General features: G+C 37.2%; 1 protein-coding gene across 1 annotated transcript; it reads right to left on the bottom strand.

Moving 5' to 3' along the window:
- Positions 1-8,524: 8,524 nt before the first annotated feature.
- Positions 8,525-11,533, bottom strand: LOC110931384. The gene is made up of 13 exons (XM_035988029.1): positions 11,393-11,533; positions 11,210-11,252; positions 11,027-11,125; positions 10,862-10,958; positions 10,132-10,259; positions 9,950-10,034; positions 9,709-9,847; positions 9,525-9,612; positions 9,386-9,461; positions 9,262-9,280; positions 9,026-9,217; positions 8,788-8,865; positions 8,525-8,644 (listed from the first exon to the last, which is right to left on the bottom strand). Exons 1-13 carry the CDS (start codon positions 11,531-11,533, stop codon positions 8,525-8,527), a joined length of 1,305 nt encoding a protein of 434 aa, XP_035843922.1.
- Between the last annotated feature and the right edge of the window lie 454 nt (positions 11,534-11,987).

Below are 11,987 nucleotides of genomic sequence, written 5' to 3' on the forward strand. Positions count from 1 at the left end.
AGAAAAAAGATTTTTAAACTAAGAAAATAAAATTAACTAAAATGTTGAAAAATAAAATAAAAATAAAAACAGATAGACAAGATGAATCACTTGGATTCGACTCGTGTGTTAGTGTAACCTTTGATTATTTTCGCACTTTTGCACTTGTTTAAGAGATTATCTTAGTTATTGTAGTAGGCCCCTCTTTTGAAGGCGACATTACCCTCAACCCAGTAGTTTGAGTCAGCAAGGATACAATCCTAAAGGGTCGGATTATTGAAAGATAATTAATTAAGTTATTAATGCATAATGTGGTAGGCCCCTCTTTTGAAGGCGACGTTACCCTCAGCTAAGTAGGCTGAGTCAGCAGGGATACAGTCCTAAGTAGCTGGGTTAAAGTTTTAATAGTAGTTTAACTTATGAGGGGATAAAAGAGTTTGGACCCCCGCCATCCAATACCTTTGGGTATTAAAGGAGGTCCTACTAAATTTGATCCAGGTCCTTTGCAGGATCTATACACTGAACAATGGCAAGACTCTTACCAAACCGTTCCCTTAACCCCCGATCAGGTAGCCAACATACTTCCATATAGACCGTGGAGATATGAATGGTGAAAATCTTTTATTTTATATAGACAGTAAAATAATGCCAAGACACCACGGACAAACGATAAGGAAGAATCACCTTCAACATAAGAAACTAGTAATTAAAGTCATTAATACAAAACCAATTAAAAAGTGCAAAAGATTAAATATAAAAAGTATTACACTAATCACTTGTCTTCACCAAGTGATGTAAGAGACTTAGGCAAACATGGCCTTTGATTGTCAAGAACGCTTATGATCAATCTTGGATCCCGAGATGGCTCACACACTCTATGATGGACAATGGATGATGGTGGTGGATGATGGTGTTATGGTGGTGGTAGGTGGTGGGTGAAGTGTGAGAGAGGTGGTGTGCCAAGGGATGAGTTGCAAGAGCTCCAAACACTCCTATTTATAGGCTGAACAGAAGCTCGGACACAGCCCTGTGTCCGCTGGGCACGGCCCCGTGTCCATCTGACTCTCTCTCTCTTTATTAATTGCAATTCGCAATTACAATAAATGCGCCTGCAGGAAGTTGACCACGCCCCCGTGTCCGCCCGGCACGGCCCCGTGGTAGGCAGTAGAAGCTTCTATGGGTTTGTCTTTTCTGCTGCTACTTGGGCACGGCCCCGTGCTCGCTGAGCACGGGGCGTGTTCAGTCTTCTGTCTTCTCAGTTTTGCTTGGGAAGATGCTGTCGGGGGGTCGGGCATCCCACTTTCATTCCTTTTCTTGTATTTATGTTAGATTTTGCTGTCTTTTTGCTTCTTTTGTTAATTTGAGCTCATTTAATCCTGAAAATACAAAAGGAAGACAAAAGCACACTTTTTCCAACATTAGTACTAAAAAAGGGTTAGTTTTATGCCACAATTGATATAATTTATATGTCGCATTTTGTGCATATCAAATACCCCCACACTTGAATTTTTGCTTGTCCTCAAGCAAAACCCCTTATAATGTGACTTTATTCACTCCCAAATGGAATGGGTAGAAGAGAAGGTTTTTGGGCTTGTCATAGAGTGTCGGGATTTCCAAGATTCTTTATTTAGGTTTTATTTTTATTTATTTACAATCCTATTCGTCATGATTTATTAAAAATGTTTCTTAAGATAAATTACTTATTAGGGCATAACATACCTTTTTTAAAATTCCATTTATATACAAGTTCACATACCTTACGGGGAATCACTCAACACTCGGCCGAAGGTGTATTTTTTTTAGTGAATCACTCGAGAGCGGCATGGAACTTACTCCTACCATAAGCTTGCCAAGCAATCAATCCTCCTCCTTTTTAACTATATACCTTTGTAAATATCAAGAGGACTTTTTGGGTGAAAGGTTAGGCTTGGGCTAAAGGTGGGTGGTTGGGTTAGTGGTTAGTAAAAAGGGCGAAAGGCATAACAAACGTCGGTTTGAAAGACTTTTTTTTATATTTTTATTTTATTTTGATGAACTGTTCAAACAAAGTTATTTTTGATAAACTTGTTTGTTTGTTTGGTTTCATAAAAAAATACATATTTTTTTTCTACAAGTCATAAGAAAACCGGACGTTGTTGCTAAAAGAAAAGGGTTAAAAATAAAAAGGTTTAGGTGGGTAAAAGGGTGATTGTTTTGGGTTAAAAATGAAAAGGTTTAGGCTCAAAGGGGTTAACTAGGGGGATTTTGGGTAGGTGGTAAAAAAAATGAAAAATAATGGTGTAGAATGAAAAAGGGTTAGTCCTAATGCCTCCATCATTTACTTACTTGGGTTTAAGTTGGTAAGGACCGGGAACGTATTATTGTGGCAAAGTTCTAGAGTCGTACGAACCAAGCGGCTATTCACACAAGAAACGAAAAATGAGCATTTAGTGTAAAGATATATATTTGTATGCTCGTTAAAGGCTCAAAACTCACTTTTGTGGGAAAAGGGTTTTTATGTGATCAAGTATATATAATCAAATTTTAACTAAGTTTGTCATGCCTTTTCATAATTTTCTTATGTTGGTTCTTTTTATCCCGACGCTATCGGTTGTAAACTTGTAAAAATATAACCTTGTTAAGACTTGAATTCCCAACTTAAACTTAGACAAGTAAAAAAAAATGAAAATTTTTGGAAAAAATTTGGGGTGATTAGCGGTTCCAATAGAGTTTTGTGTAAGGTTTGTTATTAGGACTTGCAAAATTCAAGGTTTTAGCATCCCCCCCACACTTAACTTACACATTGTCCTCAATGTGTCCCAAAAATAAGTTTTTAGGTTGATCGAATGTGTAAAATGGTGTTAAAAGCAAAATTTTATGTTACTGGCAGCCTGGACACGGCCCCGTGGGGACCGGGCACGGCCTCGTGTTCAGGTGCCAGTGACAAAAATTAAAGAAAAGGAACAGAAGCCTGGGCACGGGGGCGTGTTCAGCGAACATGGCCCGTGTCCAGTTACCTGAACTGGGCGATTTTCTGCAGAATGTGCAGCACGGGGCCGTGTTGGGCGAACACGGCCCGTGCTGAGCTTACTGTAATGAAGAAATCGTTGTCAGATGGCCCTGTTTTTGTGCATGGGGTGGTGTTTCTCATTTCCCTTGTTATCCGTCACCATCCTGAGTGTGTTTTATTTATTATAACATCATCCAAACCTTAAAACCATCATTTCATTAAAAACCATAGAGAGAATTACATAGTCCTAAAATGCTACTAAGTTAGATAAGTAAGCACAAGAAGCATAAACCAGGGAGTTCTAGCCTACAAGTTATTTTAATTAGCAAAATTTCCAAGAAGATAATAGTCTTGGTTGGATGTGGCTTCATAGAACTCCTCCTTCCGGGCATGGACTCCTCATATGTCGGCGAGCCACTCCTCTATCTCCCTTGGGAGGAGGAAAGAGGGCTCATTAGCGTCGGTTTGAGGAGGTACAACTTCCACCGGGACTTCTTCTAGATCTCAAGGGGAGGTTCCGCTGGAATGTCATCCCATCCGGTCAGGTTGTTGACTCCAAGTGCTAGGTTCCAATCCTCTTGAGGGAGGACGGGTTCCATGGGAGGTGTTACAAGAATATTTAACCTCCGGTGCAAGAGGTTAATTTCTTGAAAACTATTTTCCAGCTCCACCGTAAGATAGTTTATACGGTCAATTAGGACTTCCTCTACCGCAGTCATTTCATCGAGAGCTTCCCGTAGTGCCATGACGTAGTGTACAAGGGTAGCTTCAATGGAAGGCCTCCTTCCTCTTCTACTGTTTGTTGAATGCACGGATGATGTTCCACTGTTTTCACTCGACATTCTACGAAAATAAACCGAAAACAACTTATTTTTATGAAACAGTACCTTGGACACGGCCCCGTGCTCGTTGAGCACGGCCCCGTGTTCATCTTTCTGCAGAATTGTGCAACAAGAAATCTTGAAGTTTTAAGTTATTTCTCTAACTTATGAAGCCTGTTTGAGCAATAGTAACTTAAAACAATGTGGTACAACTTATTTTTAACAAGATTTCTTGAACAAAACTCAATAATCCTTTCATTAAAGCTTGAAATCTCAAGCTTTAATGGAGGTTTTTGAGAAAGATGAAGAAGAAGGATATGGATAAAAGAGGAAAGGACAAGATTGTTGTTGGAACCTTCTTTTAGAACATACCTAGGATGGTAGGAGAGAAGATCCCTTCAAATCTCTGTCCCTAGATGGTCCAAATGTGCAGAATTCTTGGCTGCATTTACAGAAAACGACAGCGTGCTGGACACGGCCCCGTGTGCAGATAGAATCCTGACACAGTTTGTCCGTATTCTGATGCAAAAGTCAGAAGGGAATCTTTTGGTGGACACGGGGGCGTGTTGGCTGGACACGGCCCCGTGTCGAAGGGCTGATTATGAAGTTTGTTTATTTTCAAGGAACTTATCTGGATCGGGCGGTTCCTTACTGGATGGAACAACCCCAAAGTGCCTAAGATACCTTAATTGATCTAGGTTAAGACGAGAACGCAAGAGGTTGTCGGTGAGGGTGATTCCTATGCTAAATGTAGGTGGACAAGTCCAACCCTTTTCCGGGCTCTCGTTAAAGAAGGTGTGTGCCGAATCGCTCAGGTCTATGTATGCATCGAACGAAGTCGATGGGGAGTCCTTCACGGCACAATCGGCATAGGGACGACTATCGTCCAAGTCTTCGCGAGAGTTGAAGGTATTACTGGGAGCAACAAGGTTGTTTGAATGTGATCCCAACACTTCTTCTTGGTCATCGTCTTGAGATGAATTAAGGAAATCCATCCTAAGTTCTTTTAACCAATTAAGAATCAGATCTTCTAGTTGAAATAGTTCATCAAGAAGCATTTCTCCTAAAATATCTGGTTGGGCGCCTTCGAGGGAGAGATAAGGATTATTTTTACTTTCGCCCATCTTAAGGATACAGGCAAACGATGGGTCTATATAGTGGGGCTTATAATTTAGAAAATAACATTCTAATTCTTTATGACCGCCTCCACATAATTGACACCACGTACCATAAGAGTGCCGAAAGTAAAAAAAGATCATTATCACTCATTTTTATGTCAGAAATTACCAACCGTCGGGATCTTACGGTTCTGTTTTCAGTAACTGAATCTTGGGCACGGGGGCGTGTTGAGTGGGCACGGCCCTGTGTTCAGCTTACTGTTTGACTTAAAACAAGATTGCCAGTTCCAAAGATTGGGCACGGGGCGTGTTCAGCGGGCACGGCCCGTGCTGAGTTCTGCAGAAGCTGAAAAATTAAGAAAATCCTAAAAAAAATAAAAAGAAAATAGAAAGAATGATTAGGCTGTTGATTCCTAACTTTCTTAAAATCCTTGTGTCCCCGGCAACGGCGCCAAAAACTTGATGTGCGTTAGGTGTAATGTATTTTAGGTGTATATTTTAAGCCCTTTTACACTTTTTTTTGCCAAGTTTTAAATTTATAAAACACGATATTCACTAACACTAAACACACATATGGGCAAGTGCACCCATCGTGGACGTAGTATAGTGTTGGTAAGATACCGAGGTCGTCCAAAGACACAAGAGCTTTTAGTACCGGTTTATCCTCAACGTCTAATCAAATCAAAATGTTAGAAAAAAGATTTTTAAACTAAGAAAATAAAATTAACTAAAATGCTGAAAAATAAAATAAAAATAAAAACAGATAGACAAGATGAATCACTTGGATCCGACTCATGTGTTAGTGTAACCTTTGATTATTTTCGCACTTTTGCACTTGTTTAAGAGATTATCTTAGTTATTGTAGTAGGCCCCTCTTTTGAAGGCGACGTTACCCTCAACCCAGTAGTTTGAGTCAGCAAGGATACAATCCTAAAGGGTCAGATTATTGAAAGATAATTAATTAAGTTATTAATGCATAATGTGGTAGGCCCCTCTTTTGAAGGCGACGTTACCCTCAGCTAAGTAGTCTGAGTCAGCAGGGATACAGTCCTAAGTAGCTGGGTTAAAGTTTTAATAGTAGTTTAACTTATGAGGGGATCAAAGAGTTTGGACCCCCGCCATCCAATACCTTTGGGTATTGAAGGAGGTCCTACTAAATTTGATCCAGGTCCTTTGCAGGATCTATACACTGAACAATGGCAAGACTCTTACCAAACCGTTCCCTTAACCCCCGACCAAGTAGCCAACATACCTCCATATAGACCGTGGAGATATGAATGGTGAAAATCTTTTATTTTATATAGACAGTAAAATAATGCCAAGACACCACGGACAAACGATAAGGAAGAATCACCTTCAACATAAGAAACTAGTAATTAAAGTCATTAATACAAAACCAATTAAAAAGTTCAAAAGATTAAAAATAAAAAGTATTACACTAAACACTTGTCTTCACCAAGTGATGTAAGAGACTTAGGCAAACATGGCCTTTGATTGTCAAGAACTCTTACGATCAATCTTGGATCCCGAGACGACTCACACACTCTATGATGGACAATGGATGATGGTGTTATGGTGGTGGTGGGTGGTGGGTGAAGTGTGAGAGAGGTGGTGTGCCAAGGGATGAGTTGCAAGAGCTCCAAACACTCCTATTTATAGGCTGAACAGAAGCTCGGACACAGCCCCGTGTCCGCTGGGCACGACCCCGTGTCCATCTGACTCTCTATCTTCATTAATTGCAATTCGCAATTACAATAAATGCGCCTGCAGGAAGTTGACCACGCCCCCGTGTCCGCTGGGCACGGCCCCGTGGTGGGCAGTAGAAGCTTCTATGGGTTTGTCTTTTCTGCTGCTACTTGGGCACGGCCCCGTGCTCGTGTTCAGTCTTCTGTCTTCTCAGTTTTGCTTGGGAAGATGCTGTCGGGGGGTCGGGCATGCCACTTTCGTTCCTTTTCTTGTATTTATGTTAGATTTTGCTGTCTTTTTGCTTCTTTTGTTAATTTGAGCTCATTTAATCCTGAAAATACAAAAGGAAGACAAAAGCACACTTTTTCCAACATTAGTACTAAAAAAGGGTTAGTTTTATGCCACAATTGATATAATTTATATGTTGCATTTTGTGCATATCAAGTACCATTTTTAGAGACACACAGCTTGGTATTTACATATCTACTTTTAATATGGTTTATTTTACTTATAATGTTGGATCTATCTGTTATTACTTAAAGTATATGATGTTTTGAATGAATAACTAAAGAAAGAATTTTCCTTTACATGCAATACCGAGGAATTTTGTTCGAGAACACCAGCTAAATGACTACTATAGAGTTGTGCTGTCATTTGGACATGTGAAGTTTTTGGTACAGCTGGTTGTTAGGAGAGATCCTAGAAGACCTGACGACAACAACCATCTAGTGATGTATACAAACTGGCAGCGTATCATGGATGAAACAGGAATATATTTGGGGAAAAGGTTGAGGTCTGAGATAGTCAATGAAAAAAGTGTAACAGGAGATAAAATACACTTTGAAGTTTGTTGACATAGTCTTTGAACATCTTTTCAGCCTTTAATATTTATGTTTTAGTTGACATGTTTGATGGACAAATTTCTTCTTTGAAAACTAACTTAAGAATGAAGTTATGTAGTCTTAGTATATACTTTCAAAACTTTGTGGTTTTACCTTTTTATATTTTCAAGTAAACATTACTATATTTTGCATCTAAACATTACTATTTTCCATTACATTTCCCGGCCACTCAACAAAAAGAAATATAAGACTCAAAATTAATAAAATAGTATACAACTTGTAATTACAAATAACAGTGTTTTAAAAATCTGCTCCTACCAAAGGGACAAACTCAACATCTGTTTCGCTAAACTTTGCAAACCAAAACGTATGTTGAAGACAACCACTGTTGAAAGAAAAGTCTGTTAAACTAAACAACCTCAGCTCATGAGCCAAACAAACTCTGCTGATGAACCAAAAGGTCTGTTATGACAAAGACTGCTGAAGCAAAGGTCTTCTAAAGAGAACCTCTGCTGATGAAGTCAAATGTATGATGAACCTAAGTTCTGTTGTGGACCAACAGATATTACACAATTCAACAGAAGATCTATAATATAAGATCTTTAACAAATGATGATCAACAGCTCATAAGGTCTGTTGAAGCACGCTATAACAGTGCTTAGCCTTTAACAGATCTTTAACAGTCCTTAGGGGTTAACAGATGTTAGCACGCTATAACAGTGCTTAGCCTCTAACAGATGTTAATGTATCTCAGACCCCATTAGTTTTCCGCCTAACCAATTGATTAAATTTCCATTCATCAATCTAACAATAATATACAACCTTAATACTTATCCAGTCCATCAATATCATCAAAAATGTATATAATGTATAATAACAATATTATATAACAAACAAAAGGTTAACCTTACTTGATCTTCAAACCGCCGACATTACATACCATATTCATCATTGTAGCCCTTACAAACCAAACTTTTAACCACAGTTTGTTAAAACAACAGTTAACAGACATAAATAAAAACCACAAGGATTCTTAAAAAATAAGTGGTTTCTACTTATCTCTCATAAGAATTGTTTTTTCATAAGCATCTAATTGTTAACCTTAGTCAGCTTCTTCCGGGTTCTTCTCACATTAGTGGATAGCTCACCAACGTTGACGACATCAGCATCTAGAGCCATCAGCTTTCCATTGGGACTTGATCCAGAATCCTTTTCAACTTCAACGGCTTAAGAGTCAGCCGTAACAGAGACAACATCCTTGCAACAGATCACAAAACAACTATTGATCTCATTTAATAAAATAACGAACTCTTTTTAAACATACTAAACATACTTTAAAAATAAATACTCACCCTTGAAGTTCGTTCAGCAGACATCTGGGAAGATTCTGAAAGGTTAACATCTTTAACGTCAGCTACCTCTTGAGTAACCTAAAGGATCTTAATATATGATATCATATAAAAAAGTGCAGAATCCAGTGTTTAAAACTCAAAAGAAAAATAAATAGATTGGAAGAATAATTTTATGTGCTATCTCATCAATATTTTCATCACCATTACCATCTCCACCAACCAACTCAACAATTATTACTGGATCATCACATGTTTTTTGCACAGTATAAACACGATAGTCATTTTTAAGATTGAACTCAGAAACATCAATCTTAAAAGCAGCCTTCTTATCAACCAATCGAAATATCTCATAAGGGAATCCAGTATCATTGGCCTTAACCTGCCTCTCTCTTATGTCACTCGCCGCTAATCCAAGAAGCTTTGAACATCTCTATCAAACATAACAAAAGAAACACTACCACTCTCATCCTGTACCCGGACTTGCACCTTGAACCTGAAATATACACAAATAACTAAGTAAACTGCAAAACTATATTCAAATATCAGTCTTAGAATGTTAATTATATAAATATAACGCTAAATAATCATCATTGCTTACTTTGTGGTGATCGATGTACATTCACTATGACATTTGGGACAAACCAAAGAAGTCGCAGGCAATCGAACAATATCATCTGAAACATTTTCAACATTCTACAAGTATTCACTTTTACCTATCACCTTCTTGAAACACTTACGACAGGCAGCATAAAACCAACCATACTCTTCTTGCACAATCTTAATTGTCGCAACCACAACACAACACAACACAACACAAGTCATTTCCTGTAAAAACAATATATGAACTTGCAATCTCTAGTTTGACAAACATGCAGGTGACAAACCAAACAAATAACCAAACTATATAAAAAGATGTGAAACCTTTTCTATCTCACTAATCTCATCAACATGTTTCTTCACACCATCAGTTACAAATTCTTTATGCAATGGGAAAACACTCTGAGACGATAGTATTGTTTGAGAAGTAGAACCACTCCCTTGTCCAAACTTCAGTATAAGCCTTTTGAATACCACAAATGATTAGAATTAGTATACAGATACCATGAAACCAAGTATTTGACTTGAACATCTATATACAATAGAAATTACATTGACAAATTACCTCCTCCTTAACTCATTAACTTCATTAATTTCTTCATTCAGAAAAATTCGTGTTGCAAACTTATCACTTTGAACAGTATATTCACCTACATGGAAATGTATATAGATATTTAATGTATACATGTCTTTATATTGCAAGAAATAAACAGTATAGTTATGATTTGCAGAAAGTAACAAAAATACCTTTCCATTCCTTACACTTTCCATGCTGTATAACAGCCATCACATGCTCATGAGGTGGGATTTTAGAAATGAAGTCCTTAATCTGCAGTGCATAATCATTCCACACAGTACACCGCAAAACCTTACCCCTACATGAAAAGAATATTCACATGACGATATACTAAAGACTAATTTATGACCATTCCTTTACAAATCTCTAATATCAAAACCACATTGAATGAATAAAAACAGAAAATCAAAGGAAAATTATGACATTTATTAAAATAGCAAATGAGCCATAAATTAACTAACATATTCACTAAGACCATGGGTAATGGTTAATGCCCCTTAAGGGGCATTTTTTGCCACATCACCATCATAATGTTTCATGTAATGGTTAAAACTTCATAATGCCCTTTTATTTATTAGTTTCCTTATTTTTCTTTCTTATTGGGCATTATTCTAGAAATGCCCCTCACTCTTCATGCCCCTATAATGCCCATGAGTAATGGTGTAAGGGCATTATCAAAATCTTTCATGCCCTTATAAAGCCCCATTACATATGGTCTAAGAATAAACTGTAGACCTCATTTATTACCATGATTCAGCATTACATACAAACACTATAGATCTTATTTATTACCATTATCATGATCCCACATTAAATACCAACATTCTTCATCTTATTTATTAACATCATTAAATACAAACAATGATCAGTACATGACTGCACATGTAAACAACAACTTACTCCAAGTCTTCAATATCGAAATTCATCTTCTTAGTCTCCTTTGGAGGTCGATCAAAGATTTCAAGATCTCCACAACAAATCATAAATCCAGCAACATCTATATGATCACATTATACAAGAATATAAGTAAAACTCTCTAATATTATACAAGCAAGACATTATTACAAAAATATACACTAGCAACACTCAAAGCGTTTAACGCCTCTCCTTGAAGAATATCTTCATAAGCTCTGAAGTTGAAACCATACTCAACACCTTGCCAATCTGTCACAGGATTAACAGTTGTACATCTATAAAAGTTGATTATATAAGGCTGCACTACTACTTTATATAAATCTTTATTCTCACCAACACCAAATTTCGTCAGAATCACAACAGCATCTTCTTGAAGCTGTCCATCAAAAACATGTATCAGATGACTCTTAATACCTGCTTAAATCTTAGCACCCTGAAGAACATTTAAAGAAAGTAACTTCTTAGCATACACCACTACATTCTCTAATAAAACGGAAAAGCAGAGATACAAATTACCTTTTCATCAATGAAGATGAGATCCATCTTGTAACCCTGATTCCATTTTCGAATAATTCTCGCTTTCATGTTCCACATATCTTTCCCAGGATTCAAATCGTTAACAAAACTAAGATTGTTACTGTCAACTGATATTGACATGCTTCTAATTCAGAATTCGGATTGTGATTAAATTTCAAATTTGAAAATCAGAGAAGATGAAAGCGTGATGAAATATGAAAATGGAAATGAGAAGAAAAGCCTTATATAAGAAGGATGATTGACAGGAGTTTCTGAGTGACATGCATTAATTGCAAATTACTTATTCCCATGCATTTTTGAATTTGAATTTCCCGGTAATTAGCCTTAAACATCTGCTGATCTAAAAGCATTACAGAGCATAACAATAATTGCTGCTAGCTATTAAAGTAAAGTCACATATTTCATCAACAGATGTATACTTTGGCAGAGGTTTGAATACGATTTTAAATGATTTTATATATTAGGCTTTATGATGTGATAATGACATAAGAAAAGTATTGTTGGACAACCTCTCCTGCTGACACATCAGCTTTTCTTATGTCATTGGGATTTCTCCTTTTTAGAAAGTATAGAT

This window comes from Helianthus annuus, chromosome 3, assembly GCF_002127325.2.
Source record: "Helianthus annuus cultivar XRQ/B chromosome 3, HanXRQr2.0-SUNRISE, whole genome shotgun sequence".
NCBI lineage: Eukaryota > Viridiplantae > Streptophyta > Magnoliopsida > Asterales > Asteraceae > Helianthus > Helianthus annuus.